Below are 27044 nucleotides of genomic sequence, written 5' to 3'. Positions count from 1 at the left end.
CAATCTCTCCCGTTTTTATTTTGGTGTCACTCAAACGCCCTCCTCCCGGATGCAAAGTTGCAGCCCTGCTACCACGCACGGAGGCCACTCGTCCAGCAGCTGGATCGCCGTGCCTCTGACACTGCTGGCAGGAGGCGCCTCCATGCGACAGCCGCTTTAGGATGACGGTATGCGGCCTGCTCTTCTACAATGGCAGAGGCGGCAAGGGAGACCAGCACTTTGCCCACACCGCATGCGATCTGCCCGATCGACGAAGCCGTGTGGCTGCAACCCACCTCGCACTGCTGGCCGGAACGGGGCGAGGGTTGGGGGCGGTGATTTCAGAACATGCCCCACTGTTTCGATTTACAGCTTTCGTGACTGCAGGGATTCATCTTCTTGGTTCTTTCGGTAAAGTCAAGTAGAAGGGAAATAATAATAAAAAATTAACCCGTAAAAACAAAGTTTTTCACTATAAATCCTTTATATGCGTGCGAGAGTCCTCTCGTCCTCTGGCTTGAGATGGCTGCCACCTATGGGTCAGATGATTGTCTGCCACCATTAAGCAATTGGTAATTAAATATAATTTATTTTTTCCTAAAAAGTGTAAAATTTAGGAAATTTTTTTTCACGAAAATACATTGTCACGCACAACGAGTCTGTGTGCAAAATGTCAGCTCGATTGGATCACGGGAAGTGGGTTAAAAAACGACCGAAAGATTTGCACGGTCGTAAGCGTGCAAGCAAGCAAGTGAACTTAATATAAAGGATTTAAAAATAAAATAAAATCATTCTCACGACGTTTTGGCCACAACGCAAGCAGCCGTCCTCCAACCCAGCTTAAATATACGCTGCCAAGCCTGGTGGTGTTCATTCAGACGCTGTCTTTCCGACAGATCTGTTCTTCACCTGAGGACGGCCGCTTGCGTTGTGGTCGAAACATCGTGAGAATGATTTTATTTTTATTATTTATTATTTCCCTTCTACGTGACTTTACCGAAAGAACCAAGAAGATGCCCCACTGTGTCAGCTGCCGCCCGTGTCAGAGTACTGCAAGAGTACTGCAGTGGATTATACTGCAATGCCATCTGCCGTCCCACCAACACCTGCTTTTGGTGCATGCTGGTCATGACATTTTTCAGCACTGCCCAGGTATCCCCAGCTTGCTCAGCTTACGAGATCAGATGAAACTGGGCGCACTTCGGGTTATATGGGTCATGTCACCCTCGTGTTTGCGTTTGTGTTAATATATGGAATTGCATGCTTGGAATTACGCTGGCTACTACTTTTATCCACTTGCACATCAGAGCCGGGCCAGTGTCGGAGTCGCGGTTTTCCACTGGCAATGTCATTACCGAGCCAGACAGGGTAATTTTGCGTGACGTCAGTCGGTATTGTGAGGACGCTGTCACTGTATTATCTACGTGCATCGTTGAATCGTTCGTTGAGCGTGACATCCAGGGCACGGCTCGGCACTGCTTCTGCAGTCGGAAACGAGCCTGGCGCCTCCTGAGCCACGCCAGGGCCGGCATGGCACGGCCCTGGCTCGGTTCGGTAGTGGAAAAACAACCTGGCGCTTCCTGACCCGCGCCGGGCTGGGCTGGCTCGACACAGCCCTGGCTCGGTTCGGTTGTGTGGTGGAAGAACAACCTGGTGCCTCTGAGCCACGCAGGCCTGGCAACGGCACGGCCCCGGTGGGGTTCGGTTGTGCAGTGGAAAAGAGGTATGCGAGCAAGGAACACACAGATCATGGAACAACAGCAAATGACCTTTTTGGATGCCTATAATTCCTAAATACTGGTCTGCGAAAATGGGACAAAGCAATAAAATGAAGACGAAAATAAGACGTTATCTACACGCACGCCGAGCGCTTAACTACAGAGTTCCGTCATTACGAAATTTACAAAACGTAATATTCACGGTTTTTCGTATGAAAGACAGGTAAACGTTCGTTCGTTGCGACAATCGAAAGTAAAATACTGACCCTCTCACAAGTCGGAGAATAAAAGTACAAACTTAAAACTGATTTTCAGTACGAGCAAAATATTTCCCGTACGTACGAGATGAACCAAGCAATCCGGGAAATGATGACAAAGCAAAACGTCTGCTAAACAAGATAAACACTAAAACAACCTTTGCTCAATCAAAATTCCGAACCATCTGCCCGAAAACTGAGAAAAGCCGCGTGGCCACACCGATTAGGTTATTGCGCGGTCGTGCTGCTGCTGCGTCGTTCAACACCGCGTTCCGACGACGTTTTCGCTCCCACGTGCTGGACTGGCAGCAGTCGCTGACGAAAGCTACCCGACACGTGCAGCGAAACGTCGCCTCGACCGCCAGACGCGCGCATGCGACGCGAAGACACGACCAGGAGAGTGTAAAGCGGTTTGCGGCGTGTCGTCTGAAAGCGCAACCATTCCCTCGCGTTGGCACAAAGGTCCACACCAGAGGTCGCAAACGGGTTTTGATTCCTTACCCGTACCCGGCCGCACCAGGGTCGCAAACGGGTACCCGTATCCGGCCGGGTACGGGTAGGGTACGGGTATCGGGTACCCGATTGCGACCTCTGGGATGAAGCCATGTTGCAGGCGCGGGTGGGTTGATTCTAGGAACTTGAATTGTGAGAAGAGACAAGACGTTGGGAAATGAGTGACAAATAGTTACTCACCAGTGACTCACGGCCTACCCATACCCAGCCACACCAGGGTCGCAAACGGGTACCCGTACCTGGCCGGGTACGGGTAGCCGGGTATCGGGTAGGGTATCGGGTACTCGGTTGCGACCTCTGGTCCGCACAGACGCAAGGTCACGGGAGTGCCACCACTCGCAACACTGCCTTGTAACAACGGAGGCATTATTTCTGCTGTGCCCTTGTCAATCAACTGCTGGATGAAGGCCGCCCTGCTCCGTGTCGTACGTGTAAGGGGGGACGGGGGGGAGCAGGGGGTCGTTTGACTACTTCACCACACGCTGGTCGACGCAGGTTTGAAAAGGCGGGGCTGGATGGGCCACAGCAGCCCCGCTTCAGATTTCGCTCGTCACTGATGTTAGCCGTGGCCGGGAATGGAACTGGGTTCGATGGGGGTTTGATGGCGCGTTGCGTCAATCGCTGCGCCACCACTCCACCCGCAAGCGAGTTGCTGGGCCCGTGCGTGTTTAGCGCGAGGCCGAGAGCGACGGACACCTGGACGGTCGACGGTTGGCTGTGTGGTTGGCTGTGTGGTTGGCTACGTACGGCGCGAAAGAGGGTGACCCTACGCAACAAATGAAACCAAATGGACATGCGCGGTCTGGACATTTTTTTTGGTGGGCCCAAATAACAAAAATGCGGAGAAAAAAAATGCGTCCAAAGCTACAACCATAAACCTGTTGTCATTATTACTGCTCTGACACTGCTTTAACCAGGAAAGACTCGCAGTGTCTCAAGACTCTTTTTTTTGTCTGGAGGGTCCTGCCAAGTTTGTCGGAGTAGGGGCGGGGGCGGATGTGGTGAAGATATAAGTCCCAGATGAGCGTCACGGTGGCGAGATGTTAACTCCCTTGCCCGTATACAGGAGGTTGTGGGTTTCATCCCGACCCTGACACCTGCATATTTGTAATTTGCACCTTCTCTCCGTGGTCGCGTGGATTTTTCTCCGCGTCCTCCCGTTTTCCCCTCCACATTTAGAAACATGCCTTTTCGAGTATTTGGTTGCCATGAATTTCAAAATGACGTCACTTCTTTGGCGCTATCATTTGTGGGCAGGTTGCGTCTGATAAAAAGAGCTACACAACTCAGTGGGCCTTACCTGGGGTAGTTTTTGGCCAATATCAGTTACATTGTTTTTTCTTTACGGTTGTAAGCCAAGAGAATGATCATTAGGATGTGCATCAAACCGGTGATTGGTGTCCGTTCATAATTTCTGCAAAATGTCGTCAGTAATCAATGTTACAAGGAAGTAGTCAATGATTACTGCGGTGATGTTTCACGAGCATTCATTTATCTGAACGTAAGACACAGCACAGGACGCAGTGGAGGGCACCCTTCGGATTGTCTGCCGGTTACAGTTGGAAGATACACGGCGATCCATTTACAGACATCCCACCGATTTCCGATGGCCCTGTCAAAAGCTTTGTAAAAATAAAAAAATAAACCACAGACCCGTTGTGTAGGATAGAGCGCGTCCGGAGCATGTTAACCGATTTACATATAGCAGGTGCTTTGAGGTTGGTGGGAGGAAATGTATAGGCTCTGAATTACAATGTTATTTTCTCCCTATTATTTGAGTGGGGCATCTATAAATGGATCACCATGTATTTACCAACTTTGTGTGTGTGTCAGTGATTCCCCGGCAGCACGACAAGGCCGGTGAGCCGAGTTCGATACCTGGCCACGGCTAACATCAGTGGTAAGTGTTAGATCGACTCAACCTTAAATGAGATCCTGGCACAGTGCGCAATAAACGTAAGCACAGGAGAGACAAAGGCGGCCGGGATGTGGTTCAGCCCGCATCACCCCCTCGTGTACCGTGCAAGATTCTAAATGTGTGCACGCTGACGGCACTCGCCCCAAGTCTGTATGGCTACAAGAGGGATTTCTAGATTTGAAGCTTTCGTGACTGCAAGGATTCATACTCTTAGGTTTTTTCGGTAAAGTCACGTAGGTAAAAAAGAAATAATATTAAATAAAAATAACAATAGAAATAAAATAAGTATTATTATAATTATTAAAATTGTATTTCTATTATTTTTATGATTTATTTTTACCTACGTGACTTTACCGAAAAAACCTAAGAGTACAAGAGGGATCTTTGTTCTAAGTGTGCGTGTTTGCGAGTGTTGTAGACGTCTATCCAGACACCTAGCGAGTGGTGGTACCGTGTGTGCGTGTGTGCGTGCACCTAGCACGGCACAATCGCCGCGGTGACGTCACCGCCCCTTCGTGGCGAACGGCGGTTGTTGTTGTCGTGCGTACATCTTTACACCGCACAGGCCGAACAGCCTGCACTGCGCACTGCTTCGCCACCTCAGGGTTAGAGGCGGATGCCACCGGCTTCCTGGTCTGCTTACTTCTCCTTGACGAAGGCAAAGGCCAAGTAGAGGCCTGGAGAGACAAGACACAGGGAGCGAGCCGTGAGAAGTGAGCGTTACGGTTCCTCTGGGAGGTCACTCACGACCAGAGGTCGCAAACGGGTTTTGATTCCTTACCCGTACCCGGCCGCACCAGGGTCGCAAACGGCTATCCGTACCCGGGTACGGGTAGCCGTTCCCTACCCGAAATGAGTGACAAACGGTTACTCACCAGTGACTCACGGCCTACCCGTACCCGGCCGCACCAGGGTCGCAAATGGGTACCCGTACCCGGCCGGGTACGGGTAGCCGGGTATCGGGTAGGGTACGGGTATCGGGTACCCGGTTGCGACCTCTGCTCACGACCCGGAGACCATCATCCTCATCCGGGCCTTCATCGCAACACGACTCATCGGCCGCAACTCTCTCGCCCCCCCCACAGCATCCCCATCTTCCCCACATCGCTCCTCTTCCCTCACCTCCCCATATTCCTCATCTCCTCAATATACCCCATCTTCCAATTCCAGAAAATCAAAAATGTCGCGACCAGAATTCTCCTCTACAATGTCCCGATCCCTCCACTGGTTTCTAATCCAATCCCAGATCCATTTCACGATCGCACTCACGGTCCTCAAGACACTCCATTGACTCCCTCCTGCCCACCTCTCTCCTATCACTCGACTCCCCTCCACGCACTCTCCTACCTCTCCCGCTTCATCTCACTCTACTCCCCTCCACGCACTCTCCTGCCTCTCCCCTCTCATCTCACTCCACTCCCCTCCACGCACTCTCCTACCTCTCCCCTCTCATCTCGCTCTACTCCCCTCCACACACTCTCCTACTTCTCCCCTCTCATCTCACTCTACTCCGCTCCACGTACTCTCCTACCTCTCCCCTCTCATCTCACTCTACTCCCCTCCACGCTCTCTCCTGCCTCTCCCCTCTCATCTCACTCTACTCCCCTCCACGCACTCTTCTACCTCTCCCCCTTCATCTCACTCTACTCTCCTCCACGCACTCTCCTGCCTCTCCCCTCTCATCTCACTCTACTCTCCTCCACACACTCTCCTACCTCTCCACTCTCATCTCACTCTACTCTCCTCCAAGCACTCTCCTGCCTCTCCCCTCTCATCTCACTCTACTCTCCTCCACACACTCTCCTACCTCTCCACTCTCATCTCACTCTACTCTCCTCCACGCACTCTCCTGCCTCTCCCCTCTCATCTCACTCCACTCCCCTCCACGCACTCTCCTACCTCTCCCCTCTCATCTCGCTCTACTCCCCTCCACACACTCTCCTACTTCTCCCCTCTCATCTCACTCTACTCCGCTCCACGTACTCTCCTACCTCTCCCCTCTCATCTCACTCTACTCCCCTCCACGCTCTCTCCTGCCTCTCCCCTCTCATCTCACTCTACTCCCCTCCACACATTCTCCTACTTCTCCCCTCTCATCTCGCTCTACTCCCCTCCACACACTCTCCTACTTCTCCCCTCTCATCTCACTCTACTCCGCTCCACGTACTCTCCTACCTCTCCCCTCTCATCTCACTCTACTCCCCTCCACGCTCTCTCCTGCCTCTCCCCTCTCATCTCACTCTACTCCCCTCCACGCACTCTTCTACCTCTCACCTCACTCTACTCTCCTCTTCGCAGTCTCCTGCCTCTCCTCTCTCATCTCACTCCACTCTCCTCCAGGCACCGAGGCTGGGGACTGTGTCTGGGTGTCTGGGTGCGAGTCACTCACTTGTGGCTTCCCATTCCGACTTGGTCATCGTTCCCTACGTGACGGGAGATGTGGAGAGACAGAACGCAAACAACACTATGAGATCTCTTTTACCAGTGGCAAAATATAATAGTAGGTTTTTACCCTTTTAACTGGTACAAAACTGACACCTTTATTCAAGGCATCATGTTTGCAATGACCACAACACAAGTAGTCAAAAAAGCAAACAAAAAGAAGCAACTCTGATAAGGATGATAATATGCACTGTCCTTGAAGTTGATTGGCCCACACCCGAGACGGCTTTCTTTAGAGCCTAGTCCCCATTGGTGTAGGGCCAGATGACACCAGAAGGCGTACAACTCAAACACAGTGCAATATCAGAGTATTGAGAGCTCGGGGTAAGCATTTACACTATGAGATCTCTTTTACCAGTGGCAAAATATAATAGTAGGTTTTTACCCTTTTAACTGGTACAAAACTGACACCTTTATTCAAGGCATCATGTTTGCAATGACCACAACACAAGTAGTCAAAAAAGCAAACAAAAAGAAGCAACTCTGATAAGGATGATAATATGCACTGTCCTTGAAGTTGATTGGCCCACACCCGAGACGGCTTTCTTTAGAGCCTAGTCCCCATTGGTGTAGGGCCAGATGACACCAGAAGGCGTACAACTCAAACACAGTGCAATATCAGAGTATTGAGAGCTCGGGGTAAGCATTTACACTATGAGATCTCTTTTACCAGTGGCAAAATATAATAGTAGGTTTTTACCCTTTTAACTGGTACAAAACTGACACCTTTATTCAAGGCATCATGTTTGCAATGACCACAACACAAGTAGTCAAAAAAGCAAACAAAAAGAAGCAACTCTGATAAGGATGATAATATGCACTGTCCTTGAAGTTGATTGGCCCACACCCGAGACGGCTTTCTTTAGAGCCTAGTCCCCATTGGTGTAGGGCCAGATGACACCAGAAGGCGTACAACTCAAACACAGTGCAATATCAGAGTATTGAGAGCTCGGGGTAAGCATTTACACTATGAGATCTCTTTTACCAGTGGCAAAATATAATAGTAGGTTTTTACCCTTTTAACTGGTACAAAACTGACACCTTTATTCAAGGCATCATGTTTGCAATGACCACAACACAAGTAGTCAAAAAAGCAAACAAAAAGAAGCAACTCTGATAAGGATGATAATATGCACTGTCCTTGAAGTTGATTGGCCCACACCCGAGACGGCTTTCTTTAGAGCCTAGTCCCCATTGGTGTAGGGCCAGATGACACCAGAAGGCGTACAACTCAAACACAGTGCAATATCAGAGTATTGAGAGCTCGGGGTAAGCATTTACACTATGAGATCTCTTTTACCAGTGGCAAAATATAATAGTAGGTTTTTACCCTTTTAACTGGTACAAAACTGACACCTTTATTCAAGGCATCATGTTTGCAATGACCACAACACAAGTAGTCAAAAAAGCAAACAATGGGGACTAGGCTCTAAAGAAAGCCGTCTCGGGTGTGGGCCAATCAACTTCAAGGACAGTGCATATTATCATCCTTATCAGAGTTGCTTCTTTTTGTTTGCTTTTTTGACTACTTGTGTTGTGGTCATTGCAAACATGATGCCTTGAATAAAGGTGTCAGTTTTGTACCAGTTAAAAGGGTAAAAACCTACTATTATATTTTGCCACTGGTAAAAGAGATCTCATAGTGTAAATGCTTACCCCGAGCTCTCAATACTCTGATATTGCACTGTGTTTGAGTTGTACGCCTTCTGGTGTCATCTGGCCCTACACCAATGGGGACTAGGCTCTAAAGAAAGCCGTCTCGGGTGTGGGCCAATCAACTTCAAGGACAGTGCATATTATCATCCTTATCAGAGTTGCTTCTTTTTGTTTGCTTTTTTGACTACTTGTGTTGTGGTCATTGCAAACATGATGCCTTGAATAAAGGTGTCAGTTTTGTACCAGTTAAAAGGGTAAAAACCTACTATTATATTTTGCCACTGGTAAAAGAGATCTCATAGTGTAAATGCTTACCCCGAGCTCTCAATACTCTGATATTGCACTGTGTTTGAGTTGTACGCCTTCTGGTGTCATCTGGCCCTACACCAATGGGGACTAGGCTCTAAAGAAAGCCGTCTCGGGTGTGGGCCAATCAACTTCAAGGACAGTGCATATTATCATCCTTATCAGAGTTGCTTCTTTTTGTTTGCTTTTTTGACTACTTGTGTTGTGGTCATTGCAAACATGATGCCTTGAATAAAGGTGTCAGTTTTGTACCAGTTAAAAGGGTAAAAACCTACTATTATATTTTGCCACTGGTAAAAGAGATCTCATAGTGTAAATGCTTACCCCGAGCTCTCAATACTCTGATATTGCACTGTGTTTGAGTTGTACGCCTTCTGGTGTCATCTGGCCCTACACCAATGGGGACTAGGCTCTAAAGAAAGCCGTCTCGGGTGTGGGCCAATCAACTTCAAGGACAGTGCATATTATCATCCTTATCAGAGTTGCTTCTTTTTGTTTGCTTTTTTGACTACTTGTGTTGTGGTCATTGCAAACATGATGCCTTGAATAAAGGTGTCAGTTTTGTACCAGTTAAAAGGGTAAAAACCTACTATTATATTTTGCCACTGGTAAAAGAGATCTCATAGTGTAAATGCTTACCCCGAGCTCTCAATACTCTGATATTGCACTGTGTTTGAGTTGTACGCCTTCTGGTGTCATCTGGCCCTACACCAATGGGGACTAGGCTCTAAAGAAAGCCGTCTCGGGTGTGGGCCAATCAACTTCAAGGACAGTGCATATTATCATCCTTATCAGAGTTGCTTCTTTTTGTTTGCTTTTTTGACTACTTGTGTTGTGGTCATTGCAAACATGATGCCTTGAATAAAGGTGTCAGTTTTGTACCAGTTAAAAGGGTAAAAACCTACTATTATATTTTGCCACTGGTAAAAGAGATCTCATAGTGTAAATGCTTACCCCGAGCTCTCAATACTCTGATATTGCACTGTGTTTGAGTTGTACGCCTTCTGGTGTCATCTGGCCCTACACCAATGGGGACTAGGCTCTAAAGAAAGCCGTCTCGGGTGTGGGCCAATCAACTTCAAGGACAGTGCATATTATCATCCTTATCAGAGTTGCTTCTTTTTGTTTGCTTTTTTGACTACTTGTGTTGTGGTCATTGCAAACATGATGCCTTGAATAAAGGTGTCAGTTTTGTACCAGTTAAAAGGGTAAAAACCTACTATTATATTTTGCCACTGGTAAAAGAGATCTCATAGTGTAAATGCTTACCCCGAGCTCTCAATACTCTGATATTGCACTGTGTTTGAGTTGTACGCCTTCTGGTGTCATCTGGCCCTACACCAATGGGGACTAGGCTCTAAAGAAAGCCGTCTCGGGTGTGGGCCAATCAACTTCAAGGACAGTGCATATTATCATCCTTATCAGAGTTGCTTCTTTTTGTTTGCTTTTTTGACTACTTGTGTTGTGGTCATTGCAAACATGATGCCTTGAATAAAGGTGTCAGTTTTGTACCAGTTAAAAGGGTAAAAACCTACTATTATATTTTGCCACTGGTAAAAGAGATCTCATAGTGTAAATGCTTACCCCGAGCTCTCAATACTCTGATATTGCACTGTGTTTGAGTTGTACGCCTTCTGGTGTCATCTGGCCCTACACCAATGGGGACTAGGCTCTAAAGAAAGCCGTCTCGGGTGTGGGCCAATCAACTTCAAGGACAGTGCATATTATCATCCTTATCAGAGTTGCTTCTTTTTGTTTGCTTTTTTGACTACTTGTGTTGTGGTCATTGCAAACATGATGCCTTGAATAAAGGTGTCAGTTTTGTACCAGTTAAAAGGGTAAAAACCTACTATTATATTTTGCCACTGGTAAAAGAGATCTCATAGTGTAAATGCTTACCCCGAGCTCTCAATACTCTGATATTGCACTGTGTTTGAGTTGTACGCCTTCTGGTGTCATCTGGCCCTACACCAATGGGGACTAGGCTCTAAAGAAAGCCGTCTCGGGTGTGGGCCAATCAACTTCAAGGACAGTGCATATTATCATCCTTATCAGAGTTGCTTCTTTTTGTTTGCTTTTTTGACTACTTGTGTTGTGGTCATTGCAAACATGATGCCTTGAATAAAGGTGTCAGTTTTGTACCAGTTAAAAGGGTAAAAACCTACTATTATATTTTGCCACTGGTAAAAGAGATCTCATAGTGTAAATGCTTACCCCGAGCTCTCAATACTCTGATATTGCACTGTGTTTGAGTTGTACGCCTTCTGGTGTCATCTGGCCCTACACCAATGGGGACTAGGCTCTAAAGAAAGCCGTCTCGGGTGTGGGCCAATCAACTTCAAGGACAGTGCATATTATCATCCTTATCAGAGTTGCTTCTTTTTGTTTGCTTTTTTGACTACTTGTGTTGTGGTCATTGCAAACATGATGCCTTGAATAAAGGTGTCAGTTTTGTACCAGTTAAAAGGGTAAAAACCTACTATTATATTTTGCCACTGGTAAAAGAGATCTCATAGTGTAAATGCTTACCCCGAGCTCTCAATACTCTGATATTGCACTGTGTTTGAGTTGTACGCCTTCTGGTGTCATCTGGCCCTACACCAATGGGGACTAGGCTCTAAAGAAAGCCGTCTCGGGTGTGGGCCAATCAACTTCAAGGACAGTGCATATTATCATCCTTATCAGAGTTGCTTCTTTTTGTTTGCTTTTTTGACTACTTGTGTTGTGGTCATTGCAAACATGATGCCTTGAATAAAGGTGTCAGTTTTGTACCAGTTAAAAGGGTAAAAACCTACTATTATATTTTGCCACTGGTAAAAGAGATCTCATAGTGTAAATGCTTACCCCGAGCTCTCAATACTCTGATATTGCACTGTGTTTGAGTTGTACGCCTTCTGGTGTCATCTGGCCCTACACCAATGGGGACTAGGCTCTAAAGAAAGCCGTCTCGGGTGTGGGCCAATCAACTTCAAGGACAGTGCATATTATCATCCTTATCAGAGTTGCTTCTTTTTGTTTGCTTTTTTGACTACTTGTGTTGTGGTCATTGCAAACATGATGCCTTGAATAAAGGTGTCAGTTTTGTACCAGTTAAAAGGGTAAAAACCTACTATTATATTTTGCCACTGGTAAAAGAGATCTCATAGTGTAAATGCTTACCCCGAGCTCTCAATACTCTGATATTGCACTGTGTTTGAGTTGTACGCCTTCTGGTGTCATCTGGCCCTACACCAATGGGGACTAGGCTCTAAAGAAAGCCGTCTCGGGTGTGGGCCAATCAACTTCAAGGACAGTGCATATTATCATCCTTATCAGAGTTGCTTCTTTTTGTTTGCTTTTTTGACTACTTGTGTTGTGGTCATTGCAAACATGATGCCTTGAATAAAGGTGTCAGTTTTGTACCAGTTAAAAGGGTAAAAACCTACTATTATATTTTGCCACTGGTAAAAGAGATCTCATAGTGTAAATGCTTACCCCGAGCTCTCAATACTCTGATATTGCACTGTGTTTGAGTTGTACGCCTTCTGGTGTCATCTGGCCCTACACCAATGGGGACTAGGCTCTAAAGAAAGCCGTCTCGGGTGTGGGCCAATCAACTTCAAGGACAGTGCATATTATCATCCTTATCAGAGTTGCTTCTTTTTGTTTGCTTTTTTGACTACTTGTGTTGTGGTCATTGCAAACATGATGCCTTGAATAAAGGTGTCAGTTTTGTACCAGTTAAAAGGGTAAAAACCTACTATTATATTTTGCCACTGGTAAAAGAGATCTCATAGTGTAAATGCTTACCCCGAGCTCTCAATACTCTGATATTGCACTGTGTTTGAGTTGTACGCCTTCTGGTGTCATCTGGCCCTACACCAATGGGGACTAGGCTCTAAAGAAAGCCGTCTCGGGTGTGGGCCAATCAACTTCAAGGACAGTGCATATTATCATCCTTATCAGAGTTGCTTCTTTTTGTTTGCTTTTTTGACTACTTGTGTTGTGGTCATTGCAAACATGATGCCTTGAATAAAGGTGTCAGTTTTGTACCAGTTAAAAGGGTAAAAACCTACTATTATATTTTGCCACTGGTAAAAGAGATCTCATAGTGTAAATGCTTACCCCGAGCTCTCAATACTCTGATATTGCACTGTGTTTGAGTTGTACGCCTTCTGGTGTCATCTGGCCCTACACCAATGGGGACTAGGCTCTAAAGAAAGCCGTCTCGGGTGTGGGCCAATCAACTTCAAGGACAGTGCATATTATCATCCTTATCAGAGTTGCTTCTTTTTGTTTGCTTTTTTGACTACTTGTGTTGTGGTCATTGCAAACATGATGCCTTGAATAAAGGTGTCAGTTTTGTACCAGTTAAAAACGCAAACAACCTTCGGCGTGAATACACAAAACGCGCATGACGCCAATCAAATGTTCATATTGCCAAGCACAGATGCGTTTCGTTTTTTTTATCGATTTGTTTGTTTAATGGGGCCCCCCCCGTGGAAAACGAGTCGCGAGACTCGGCGAGGACTTTTCCCGCGTACACATTCGGAGCGGCAAATAACGTCAACTTGAAGCGCGCCGCACGGTACCCGCTCGCAGAGACAGAGAGGCCGACTCGGAGGCGCCAGGAGGAGGAACCACGGACGAGCGGGGAAGGAACAGTGAGCCAGCGCCAAATTCTCCTGCAAGCTCTACGGTCCTCTATATAGTAATGTGTTTTAACTTGAGAAGAAACCAGAGCACCCGGAAAACGAATTTCTTTATAACTGCTTTTTGTGTTTAGTTTGTTTTCCTTCCCCCGCACCTCCGATTAACACAGTTGGCTACGTACGGCGCGAAAGAAATTCAACCCACGTGGATGAGGTGGCCACAAATACGGAACAGGTAGAAATCCACATTTTCGCTTTTACCGCCCTCTCCTGGCGATCCACGATACAACTCCTCTCCTTTCACCGCATTTGTGCGACGATCTGCCAACCCCTCTCGCTGCTGCCTCCATCGTCGTCGGCTTACAGGCGGAGTGCAGCGCAGCCACCGCACATAAGCTAGCGGTACGTGGGCGCGCGCGTCTGTGCTCGTGTGTGCGGATCCCAGGTTGAGCTCATTACCACGTTGCCGTGGGGCTGGTTGCTCTCCTGCAGGCTGGTTTTCACGTGCTCGTAGTCCTCAAGGTTGCCGCTCACCAGACTTGAGCCTGGCCCTGGTGGGTACGCCTGCCACAAAGACAAAGATCCCCGTGTAGCCTTTAATATACTGTTGGGGCAAGTGCTGTCAGCAAGCAGCTATTAAGGCCGGCACGGCACACAAGCGGGTGGGTGGCCAACATCACGCCCGGGCTGCCGTTGTCTCCATAGTGGCGATGTTTACACACCGCACCAGGTACTCATTTGAGGCTGAATCGACCACCAAAGACAAAGATCCCCTGTATAGCCTTTAACATACTGTTGGGGCAAGTGCTGTCAGCAAGCAGCTATTAAGGCCGGCACGGCACACAAGCGGGTGGGTGGCCAACATCACGCCCGGGCTGCCTTTGTCTCCTTAGTGGCGATGTTTACACATCGCACCAGGTGCTCATTTGAGGCTGAGTCGACCTAGGGGAGGCCCAGGACAGGTTCAAATAATCGTCACCGGTGGTGGCCGTGAGCGGGAATCGAACCAGGGTCGCCGGATTCGTAGCACATCGCGCTAACCGCACACATGTACACACACTCGCCCCAGTGTCACAAACAAACACATCACTCTCCACCGCACACAAAGATCCCCTGTATAGCCTCAACAGACTGTAGGGGCAAGTGCTGCTAGCGAGAACCTATAAAAGCCAGAATGACACAAAGCCAAAGATCCCCCGTATAACCTTAAATACTGTTGGGGCAAGTGTTGTTAGCGAGCACCTATGAAGGCCGGAACGGCACACACACACACACACACGTTTCCTCATCGTGATTTTAACATGATTTTTAACGTGATTTTAACATTTCAACATGTTTCTACCTCCATCGCCTGCATTCTCTCCATCAGTATCCTGTGCTCCTTCTCCTGGCTCTTTTGCCGGAAGTATTCGGCGAACGTCTTGTTCATCAGCAGCTTCATGCCGTGCTTCTTGGCCATCCTACAAAACCGTCGGGCGACACGGGAGGGGCGACTCGGGAGTTACAGGGAAAGCACGACGCATGCGAGGAAGAAAAACCACGCACACGCACGGATTCTGAAAGGCTTCCCAACAAGCGTTTGTCCCCGGCAGTATTTAATTAGCGATTAGGATGTATATTTCAACTTGTAACTTCTGCGCCGTCGTTGTCACACAGAATTCACTCTTCGGAAAGAGGGAGGACGACTCGGAGAGGCTGACTCGGACAGAGGACGACTCAGTAGGCGCCAGGGGGAACCACCACAGGCGAGCGGGAAGGCAGTAGCAGCAGCCGGTGCCCAATTTCGTCCCCCTCAAGCTCTGCGGTCCTCTATATATCGTGGTGTTATCGGACAATTCAATTAATGAGTGTTTACATGTGGGAGGAAACCGGAGCATCGGGAGAAAATCCACTTTTGTGAGGGGGCAACGCTCGATCCCCATACACATGGGGCAGATGGAATCCACATTTTGGCTGTACCATGATTTCCTGGAGAGCCAGGGTACAGCACGGGAAGGGAGTTTCGCAACAATGGTGCGGCGATTCACCAACCCTCGCAGCTGCTGCTGCCTCCACAGCGCTGGATTACAGGCAGCCACGTGAGGCAGCGTAGACACTACGGCCACCCGGCTGCGTCACGTTTCAAGCCGCACAAAGACGTCACTTGGCGCGTTACGTCGTGCGTGTGTGTGCGAGCGAGTGTGTGTGTTTGTGTGCGAGCGTGTGTGTTTGTGTGCGCGAGTGTCTGTGCGAGCGAGTGAGGGTGTGCAGGTGAGCGTTAGTGCGTGTTTGTGTGCGCGCTAGTGTGTACGAGTGCGAGTGCATGTGTATACGTGTGTGCATGCATATGAGCGTGTGAATGTGTGCAAGCGAGCGTGAGTGCGTGTTTGTGTGCGCGCTAGTGTATGTGTACGAGTGCTTGCGAGTGTGTGTGTGCGAGCGAGCGTGAAGCGTGTGTTTGTGTGCGTGAGTGTGTATGTGCGTGTGCACGCGCGTGTGCGCGCTAGTGTGTGTACGAGTGCTTGCGAGTGCGTGTGTGCGTGTGTGCGAGTGCTTATGTGCTTGCGAGTGTGTGTGTGCGCGCGTATGCGTGCGTGGCGCGTGTGTAAGTGCGAGTGCTTATGTGCTTGCGAGTGTGTGTGTGCGTATATGTGTGTGTGTGCGCGCGTATGCGTGCGTGGCGCGTGTGTAAGTGCGAGTGCTTATGTGCTTGCGAGTGTGTGCGTGTGTGCGTGCGTGCGCGTGCGCGACGGACTCCTGCAGGAGAGGGAAGTAGACGAGGAACTCGGGGCAGTCCACGACGCCCTCCAGGTGGAAGTCGTACTTGCACCCGAAGAGGGGGAACGAGGTCTTGTCGGGGAAGCGGACCGAGTACACCTCGTTACCGAATGACAGCCCCTCCGCCTTCATCAGACGCTTCCTACAAAACGACAGAGAAGATCCCCACTCACCCCCGCCGTGCAGCATTTAACAAACTGTTGGGGCAAGCGCCGTTAGAGCGAGGAGCGCCTACGGTGAAGGAGCGAGCACAACGGGTGGTGGTGCGGCCGGCATCTCTCCCGATCGCCTTTGCCTCCCCCGATGCCGATGTGAACGCACCGCAACCCGGTACCCATTTACGGCCGAGTAGACCTAGGGGAGACCCAGAAATTGCTTTGATATCGCTCGAAATCATAGCTGCCGGCTTCGTTGCACCGGTGCGTGCATCGCTGCGCGACCGTTCCACACCTACACGCGCGCACGCACAAGCGTTCAAGCCGCAGAGTCCCATGAGCCCAGACCGGACGTCCGCACCGCCTGTGCTGGCATAACTACAGCGGTTCCAATTTTCCGATTAAGCCAATAACAGTGGGGTCTGTGATAACCGCTTGAAATGAGTGGGGTGATCAAATGTTGCACGCGTATTGGCCGTGCAAAATAAATCGGAAGTACCACAGTTTTACCATAGCAGGTGGTGCCCAAGGTGGCTAGGAGATGTTAACTACCTCGCCTGGTATGCAGGAGGTCGTGGGTTAGATCCCGACCCTGACGCCTGCTGTATATTTGGAGTTTGCGTGTCTCTCTCCCCGTGGCCGCGTGGATTTTTCTCCGGTTTTTCCCTCGACATGTGATATTCCGCTTGAGCACGTGATACTCCGCTCCGTCGAGCTATCATTTGTGGCCAGGCCGCCTCTGAAAAAAAGAGCTATGTAGCTCGGCGGGTCTTGCCTGCTAAAATAAAATAACAACAGTTTAGTTTTAGTTTAACCGAGCGATAACGGCGACGGCAATGATGACCTAACACCGCTCACACGAGTTCCCGGGCATCCGGCGTCGTCCCGAAGAAGATGCCTCCCGGTTTCAGACGCTCGCAGGCGTTGCGCAGCATCGTGTCTGCCTGCGCTTGGCTCTCCATCGAGTAGTGGTACACGAACTGGCAGCTCACGAGGTCGAAGGTGCGTGAGCGGTCCTCAAAGCGGTCCGACAGGAGCTCCTGTGGTAGCGTGGTGGGGGAGGTGCGGGAGGTGCGGGGGGAGGTGGGGGGGTGGTGGTGGGGGAGGTGGGAGGTGGTGCCCATCATCACGATTGCCGCCACCACCCACCATCATCATCATCACCGTCCAGGATCAATCCGTTGCAAGACGGAGGTGTCCCCAGGCCCCCCCGCTTTAACGATTTTTCTTCTCGTCAGAAAGACCCCAACAGTAACGACCAAAACTCGTACACATACACTACGTGTACACTAGACACAAGCTACACGTACGCTACACACAAGCTACACGTACACTACACACACACTACACTACACACGCTACACTACACACACGCTACACTACAAGTCCACACCTTGCTGCAGTCGGCAGCGATGAACTCGGCGGAGAAGATGGGGCCTCCTCCGCCGCGTCCCCGCATGTCGTTGTACCGCTGCCGGCACTGATCCACTGACGTCGCAGCGATGTCTGCACCCACGCAGAGACACCGAGACCCACAATCACCACCCACGAGTTTCAATAGACACAGAGACACAGACACCCACAATCATCACCCACGAGTTTCAATAGACACAGAGACACCCACAATCATCACCCACGTGTTTCAATAGACAGAGAGACCGAGACCCACAATCACCACCAACGAGTTTCAATAGACACAGAGACACAGACACCCACAATCATCACCCACGTGTTTCAATAGACACAGAGATACAGACACCCACAATCATCACCCACGAGTTTCAATAGACACAGAGACACAGACACCCACAATCATCACCCACGAGTTTCAATAGACAGAGACACAGACACCCACAATCACCACCCACGAGTTTCAATAGACACAGAGACACCGAGACCCACGATCACCACCCACGAGTTTCAATAGACACAGACACCCACAATCATCACCCACGAGTTTCAATAGACACAGAGACACCGAGACCCACGATCACCACCCACGAGTTTCAATAGACACAGAGACCCACAATCGTCACCCACGAGTTTAAATAGACACAGAGACCCACAATCATCACCCACGAGTTTCAATAGACACAGAGACACCGAGACCCACGATCACCACCCACGAGTTTCAATAGACACAGAGACACCCGAGACCCACAATCATCAACCACGTGATGTAATAGACACAGAGACACAGACACCCACAATCATCAACCACGTGATGTAATAGACACAGAGACACAGACACCCACAATCATCACCCACGCATCTCTCCTATCTGCAGCGCCCACACGTATCAGCAGACAATCTCGCTCTGGATATCTCAACAGGCAACTCTCTCTCTCTCTCCTCCCTCCTCCTTTCTTGCGTGTCCACACCAAACGGAGCGGGAGATCACTCCACGGACTCTTCCGCTCCGACGGCTTTCCCCGGCCTTCCCTCCTCGCCGACGAAGCGTGAAACCCGTTGCGCGCGCGCACGCACGCACGCTCACCTGCGCAGACGAGGTGGCCGATGGAGGCACGACGCCACTTGAGCATGTCCCCTCCCTTGCCGCAGCCGAGGTCGAGAACGGACAGCGCCCCGCCGCGCCCGTCCGCCCGCACCTTCTGCACAAACTCGTCTGCACGCAGACATCGCAATACGTACATATGGGGACACCTCTACCTACGAACGTTCAACTTGTGAACATTTCAGAGATACGAACAAACCTGGTCCGTACGTCCAGTCACCTGTGCGGCGGTGGTGGCATCTACATCTATCAAACATGAAGAACCAGTGGCATCTACATCTGCAGAACATGAAGAACCAGTGGCATCTACATCTGCAGAACGTGAAGAACCAGTGGCATCTACATCTACAAAAAGTGAAGAACCAGTGGCATCTACATCTACAGAACATGAGGAACCGTTGGCATCTACATCTGCAGAACATGAAGAACCAGTGGCATCTACATCTGCAGAACGTGAAGAACCAAATTTTCTTGCTGTGGATTTCACACCTGATGATGATTGCGATCGAAACGTCGTGAGAATTTTTATTGTTTGATATTTTATTACTTTATTATTTCCCTTCTACGTGACTTTACCGAAAGAACCAAGAATATCATGAGAGGTTTTTGCCAGAAAGATGTGTCCACTACTCGGGCGTATTGGCACGAGACAGAGCAAAGTGGAAACAAATGACGAAATGTGCAGTGTTGAGTGCGCGGGCGCGCGCGCGTGCTTAATAGTGTGTGGGAGTGTGCGAGGTGGGGTGGGGTTTAGAGCGAGCAGCGTGCTTCACGGCGTACTGGGAGTGTGGCGTGCGGCATAGCGTGGTGCGTAGTGCGTGTGGTGCTGCGAGTATTGTGCGCAAGCCTCACTGATGAGCACGCTCTTGAGCCAATTGTTGAAGTTGCGCATGTAGAGGATGCGGCTGTGGCTCCGCGCATCTCGCCCCACCTCCTGGAGCTGATTGTAGTGAGTGGCGACTACGCTGCCAAGCCCCGGTCCACGCTGCCCACACACACACACAAAGGTAAAGATCTCCCGCGTAGTCATTCAGACTTGTTGGTGGTGCAAGTGCTGTTAGCAAGCGATAATACAACAAAAATACTTGTTTACCCGGGAAACTACACAAAGCTTCACATGGGAAGGTTTTTGTAGTGCCCACAGAAAACCACCCACACACGCACTTAAAAGCTCCACACAGATCGATTTACGAATCCACAGTTTTACTCCCATTTTCCTTGCTGCCCCCGCACCTCCGATTAGCACGGCTGGCTACGTACGGCGCGAAAGAGGTTCAACGTACGTACGTACGAACTTTCAGCCTAAGTTTCGATTTAAAGCTTTCGTGACTGCAGGGATTCATCTTCTTGGTTCTTTCGGTAAAGTCACGTAGAAAGAATTTCATAAAATAATAAAAATAAAACATAATAAAATAATTCTCACGACGTTTCAGCCACAACGCAAGGTCTGTCAAGGAGACAGAATATCCTTGACAGACCTGTTCTTCACCTGAAGACGGCTACTTGCGTTGTGGCCGAAACGTCGTGAGAATTATTTTATTATGTTTTATTTTTATTATTTTATGAAATTCTTTCTACGTGACTTTACCGAAAGAACCAAGAAGATTTCAGCCTAAGCTTACAACACCCAGGCAGTTCCCTGTCCCAGTACTAAACAATTATAATAACACATTTATCCGAAAAAATCCACACTGAGTGAAAGGACTGTTATTCACAGGAGGGTCCCGCATTGGATGTTTTTTTATGAAAAAAAAATTCTCAGACACTTAAACGAGGGCTTGCACACACGTGGGAGAAAACCGGAGCACCTGGAGATAACCCACGCTCGCGTGCGAGGGGGCAACGCTCTATCCCCGTACAGATGGAACAAATGGAATGCAAATATTTTGCCGTACCGCCTTCTCCTGACGGGCCAGGTTACGGGCACCTTCTCGGCGGCTACAGGAAGGGAGTTTCGCGACATCTTTGCGCGATCCGCCAACCCTCGCTCTGTCGAGAGTGCTGGATTACTGACTGTGTGCGCTTGGCTAAGTCAAGACCGGCGCGGCGTAGGAGGAATCGTTTTTGTCATCGCCACGCTCGCTCGGCTGCCTAATTCTCCCCAGTGATGATGTTTATACACCGCAACAGGTACTCACTCATTTAAGGCAGAGTCTACCTAAACTAAAAACTAAACTATTTCTTATTTGACCACCTAAGTCCCATCTTCTTGGTTCTTTCGGTAAAGTCACGAATGGAAATAATAAAATAATAAGAATAAAACATTATAAAATAAGCGTCAGACGCTGTCTTTCTGACAGACCTGTTCTTCACCTGAGGACGGCTGCTTGCGTTGTGGCCGAAACGTCGTGAGAATTATTTTATTATGTTTTCTTTTTATTATTTTATTATTTCCATTCTACGTGACTTTACCGAAAGAACCAAGAAGATGAATCCCTGCAGTCACGAAAGCTTTAAATCGACACCTAAGTCCCACTTCGTTGAGCTATCATTTGTGGCCGGGTCGCTTCTGAAAGAGCCAAATAGCTTGCCTGGTAAAATAAAAAAAGTTTGTTCATGGTTTTTAGATGACCAGATTAGTCGGATCACGGCCCAGCGAGAATGAGGAGATACCTTAGCAGCAGTGGCGCCATCCTCCTCGTCTGAATCTCGAGCATTCCTCTTCACTCCACCGGCAACTGCCTCCTGCCTTGGACCGACTTCTGCTTACGCAACACACAGCAATCACACCGCACACACACACGCACACGAAGTACAGCTTCATTACGTTGAGGGCAACTCATCATTATCACCATCAGAGCCACGATCGATCCACTGCTGAATGAAGGCCTCCGCAAGCCACCACCGCCACCTTTCACGACCCTGGCGATGAGTCAAATCCTTACAAAACCCGCACATGGACCGATGTCATCGCTCCATCTCCCCTTGGGTGGCCGCGTCCTTTTCGGAAGCGTTCCAATCCGTTTGGGTGCCGTCACCCCTTCGTGCCTCCTTGCCGACGGGTTCCGACCAAGCCCGTTCGCCTTCAACCCGACGTCTTCCTTCATTAAATCTGACATTAAAACAAGCATTACCCCGTAGGGCTTTCGCGACCAATATCATACATAATACAGGTTGTTTTGGGTTGCATCGTCATCACATCTACCCCTCTATTTAAGGAAGGAAGAAAGCAGATGGTGGTGATGAGAGAGGGTGGTGGTGGTGATGAGTGGGTGGTGATGATGATGAGAGGGTGGTGATGGTGGTGATGAGAGGGTGGTGATGGTGATGAGAAGGTGGTGGTGGTGATGATGAGAGGGTGGTGGTGGTGATGATGAGAGGGTGGTGATGGTGATGATGAGAGGGTGGTGATGGTGATGAGAGGGTGGTGATGATGAGAGGGTGGTGGTGGTGAGAGGGTGGTGGTGATGAGAGGGTGGTGGTGGTGATGGTGATGATGAGAGGGTGGTGGTGATGAGAGGGTGGTGATGTTGATGAGAGGGTGGTGGTGATGAGAGGGTGGTGATGGTGATGAAAGTGTCGTGGTGGTGATGAGAGGATGGTGGTGGTGATGGTGGTCATGATGATGATGAGAGGGTGGTGGTGATGTTGATGAGAGGGTGGTGGTGGTGATGAGAGGGTGGTGATGGTGATGAAAGTGTGGTGGTGGTGATGAGAAGATGGTGGTGATGAGAGTGTGGTGGTGGTGGTGATGATGAGAGGATGGTGGTGGTGATGAGAGGATGGTGGTGGTGATGAGAGGATGGTGGTGGTGATGAGAGGATGGTGGTGGTAGTAACAATGAGGGGAGAAGAGGGAAGGAAAGAAGGAGCGAGTGAAGTTGAGCTGCACGGAAGAAGCGGCATCTGTTTTCACGAGTCGGGATGCCCGAATACAAGTCACGGGATGTACAGAAGGCTTGAGTTGATCTACATCAGTGATTCATAACCTTTACTGCAGCTTCTTGGTTCTTTCGGTAAAGACACGTAGAAGGGAAATAATACAAATAAAACATAATAACATACAATTCTCACGTTTCGGCCACAACGCAAGCAGCCGTCCTACAGACCTGTTCTTCACCTGAGGACGGCTGCTTGCGTTGTGGCCGAAACGTCGTGAGAATTTAATTGTTTTATTATTTTATTATTTCCCCTCTAAGTGACTTTACCGAAAGAACCAAGAAGATGAACCCCTGCAGTCACGAAAGCTTTAAATCGAAACTTGCGCCCCTTTGGTTCTTAAGCCTCCAAATTTGTTTTACAATATCAATAAACACATCGGGTTTGATGCAAAAAAGTAGTTGTATTTTGCGTGCCCCGTGCTTGTTTTTATTTTATTTAGAGCCCCTTAATAACATTTGCTACAGGCCCCGTGCGAGCTTAGTCCGGCACTGCGTGAGCACCCCACGGCGACCCACAGATGTGTCTGCACGACGAGCAAAGCATTCTAGATTTGAAGCTTTCGTGACTGCAATGATTCATAATCTTAGGTTTTTTCGGTAAAGTCACGTAGGTAAAAAAATCAAAATTAATAAAAATAAAATAAAGATCACGACGTTTCGGAAACGTCGTGATCTTTATTTTTTATTATTATTTATTTTTTATCAATTTTGATGTTTTACCTACGTGACTTTACCGAAAAAACCTAAGATTATGAGCAAATCATTCACAATCCACTGCTGGATGACCGCGAGTAGGAAGGGGGGTGGTGGGTTTGCTTCTAACCACGAACCTCACCGCTGCTGGTCAGTGCAAAGCGGTGGTGTGGGGTGTGGAGGGGAGTGAATCGACCGACGCGAGAGAGCATAGAGAGTAGAGTACAACAGCGGCATTGCTGCGCCCGCACTGGCAGCAGCAGCAGTGAGTGACTACGACGACGACGACGCCGGCTATCATCCCGAGTCTCGGAACCACAGCGGCGGCTTTTGGAGTTTCCGAGGCCCGACGGCGAGCTGTCGAAGCAGAAAAGAGGTGACGGGCGAGGGAGGAGGAGGAAGAGGAGGAGAAGGAGGAGGAGGAAGAGGAGGAGGATTTCATTCACCCGCTCGCGACGCGTTCACTCCGCTGTCCGCCATGAGCGATGACCCCTCCAGTGATGGGGGAGGAGGTGGTGGGTGGGTGGGTGGAGGTGGAGCACGCGAGAATCACTTCCGGGGTTATTCCCGCCTATTTTTACCGGAACACGTGGGCTGGGGGGGAGGGGCTACGACGGAACACGTGGGGCGGTAACACCGGAACACGTGGTTTTTACTGCTACACCGGAACACGTGGTTTTTACTGCTACACTGGAACACGTGGTTTTTACTGCTACACAGGAACACGTGGTTTTTACTGCTACACTGGAACACGTGGTTTTTACTGCTACACTGGAACACGTGGTTTTTACTGCTACACTGGAACACGTGGTTTTTACTGCTACACCAGACCACGTGGTTCGGCTACACAGGAACACGTGGTAACGGCCACACCAGACCACGTGGTTCGGCTACGCAGCAACACGTGGTTTTTACTGCTACACCGGAACACGTGGTTTGGCTACACCAGACCACGTGGTTCGGCTACACAGGAACACGTGGTTTTTCAGTCACACCGCAACACGTGGTAACGGCCACACCAGACCACGTGGTTCGGCTACGCAGGAACACGTGGTTTTTCAGACACACCGGAACACGTGGAGACGGCCACACCGTAACACGTGGTTTGTGGAATCGGTTGTGTAAAAACAAATCGATGTTTGCGATTCAGTTTCAGGTCAGTTTATTTTGAAGTACCCCGTAAGCCAAGAAGCTCTTAAATCGGGTTTCATCAACACAAGCAACACCACAGAAAAACGCAACGCATTCATTAACCCCCCCCCCCCCCTTCGCACGTAAAGAGCTCACAAGTGACTTCATCACATCTACACCTCTATTTAAGGAACGAAACAGGAGGATTTCTCTACAAATCTGGCTGTCGCCTGATGAAGCTAGTTGTTATTACTGGCAATACGTCGTACTCAGGTTGTAAATGTTGTGGGTGTGCTCTCCAACACACCGGTGTGCTGTGCTAGTAAGGAATTGGCACGTTCTGTTTACGTGACAAACCCCTTACCTTGTTGGCTGTGTCGGGTGGTGGCGGGTTTAACGACAGATTTATATTTACGCAATCTAACTATAAAAACTATATGATGAACGCAACGAGTCACTAAACAATAGCGGATGAGAAATAAAAAAAAGTTAACAAATCATAATCGCAATATCCATTATTTTTATACTCTTTGGTTCTTTCGGTAAATTTCGATTTAAAGCTTTCGTGACTGCAGGGATTCATCTTCTTGGTTCTTTCGGTAAAGTCACGTAGAAGGGAAGTAATAAAATAATAAAAATAAAACATAATAAAATAATTCTCACGACGTTTCGGCCACAACACAAGCAGCCGTCCTCAGGTGAAGACTAGGTATAAAATAAATTAAATCACGACGTTTCGGGCGCAACACAAGCGTCCGTCACGCACAGCAAGAAACAATTGCTGTGGTTGTCTCACCTGATGAAGTTCGCTTGTGTTGCGCCCGAAACGTCGTGATTTAATTTGTTTAATTTTATACCTACGTGACTTTACCGAAAGAACCAAAGAATATGGATCCCTGCAGTCACGAAAACTTCAAACCTAGATCAATTCTTTTTGTTTCAAGAAAAATTAAGTTCAACATAGATTCTCATCAAATACCACGCTGTATATCTACAGAATGCGAAGTAAAATCTGCCGTCGTAATTATAATTCAGATACAGCCTCAAACACGATGGGCGTTATTCGATTGGGCAAGTCGCTGCTTATCGAGAAATGTCTTCACGTGACTCGTTCGTCCACTAGAGGTCGCCTCACCCGCGATGTTTAAAAAAAAATTAAACAAAGTTTTTCACTCTAAATCCTTTATATGCGTGGCGGCTAGAGTCCTCTCGTCCTCTGGCTTGAGATGGCTGCCACCTATGTGTCAGATGATTGTCTGCCAGCATTAAGCAATTGGTAATTAAATATATATATTTTCCCCTAAACAGTGTAAAATTTTGAAAAAAAATTTTCACGAAAATTAATTGTCACGCACAACGAGTCTGTGTGCAAAATGTCAGCTCGATTGGATCACGGGAAGTGGGTTAAAAAACGACCGAAAGATTTGCACGGTCGTAAGCAAGCAAGCACGCAAGCAAGCAAGCATGCGAACTTAATATAAAGGATTTGAAAACTCGATTCTTGTCGGAGGATGAATAATTTACGATCACGTAGCGTACAACATACCGTGTCAAGCCACGCGGTTTACTCCGTATTCTTGTGCAGGGAAATTGAGTTTTCAGGTCCATACGGCGGCTGGCAGTTTCAATGCGGGCAACAACAAAACAACGTCTATTTGTGTGTTCTCCCTTGTGATGGCACTTTGTAGGATGAACGTTGAGATTTATGAGGGCACGGGGTGACCAGTAAGGTCTGAATTGGTCTGTAATAAGGTAGGGCACTGATAAGGGGTTGACAGGTATGGAGACCCACAGAGATACACGGAGACCCACAGAGATACACAGAGATGTATAGCTGTCAACCCATATGGCTTACCCCATATTCTTGTCCAGGGGAAATTTAGTTTTCAGGTCCATACAGCGGACAGCCGTTTCAATACGGGCAAATAAATAACTAAAAATGCTGTATATTTGTTTGTGTTTCTCCCTTGTGATGGCACTTTGTAGGATGAACGTTGAGATTTATGAGGGCACGGGGTGACCAATAAGGTCTGAATTGGTCTGTAATACGTTAGGGCACTGATAAGGAGTTGACAGGTATGTTACAAGCCCTTGGCTATTGCACCAGTATCGTGCGGCGTCGTCCGTAAAAACCCTCTTCACCCGTCGCACTGATACCAGTGTGGGAGTTAATCGGCGACTGACATCGTCAGGCACGATCAATCCACTGCTGGATGGAAACCTTCTCCAAGCCATCTCTCACCACTCTGTGATAATCCGTCGGTGTAAAGTTCTATGAATCTTAGTGAACAAAAAGACAACTCTATACGGCTGCAATGTCCTTTAACGGCCGCTACTGCCGACGATCTTGGGCCGTGACTGTCCTTGCCAACAGAGCTCCCTGGCTCAATGTGGTGGGGGGGGGGGGCGGCTTAACTACCAGCTGATGAAATGATACAATCTTCAGTCCGACCGCACTTGATCACCAACCGTTCGCGACGCGTGGGGTCCATT

General features: G+C 48.8%; 1 protein-coding gene across 1 annotated transcript; it reads right to left on the bottom strand.

Moving 5' to 3' along the window:
- Positions 1 to 23968, bottom strand: RNMT (RNA guanine-7 methyltransferase). Its single transcript, XM_061572158.1, has 11 exons — positions 23867 to 23968; positions 21461 to 21549; positions 19700 to 19832; positions 18830 to 18958; positions 17726 to 17838; positions 17191 to 17372; positions 16155 to 16319; positions 14763 to 14880; positions 13880 to 13984; positions 6775 to 6808; positions 1 to 5062 (listed from the first exon to the last, which is right to left on the bottom strand). The coding sequence occupies exons 1-11, from the start codon at positions 23898 to 23900 to the stop codon at positions 5025 to 5027; spliced, it is 1140 nt and encodes a 379-aa protein (XP_061428142.1). The 5' UTR covers positions 23901 to 23968; the 3' UTR covers positions 1 to 5024.
- Positions 23969 to 27044: the final 3076 nt, after the last annotated feature.

The sequence above is a fragment of the Lethenteron reissneri genome, chromosome 49 (genome assembly GCF_015708825.2).
Source record: "Lethenteron reissneri isolate LAM-NWPU_2019-01 chromosome 49, ASM1570882v1, whole genome shotgun sequence".
NCBI classification, from domain to species: Eukaryota; Metazoa; Chordata; class Hyperoartia; order Petromyzontiformes; family Petromyzontidae; genus Lethenteron; species Lethenteron reissneri.
This window is presented reverse-complemented; position numbering and strand designations above follow the sequence as displayed.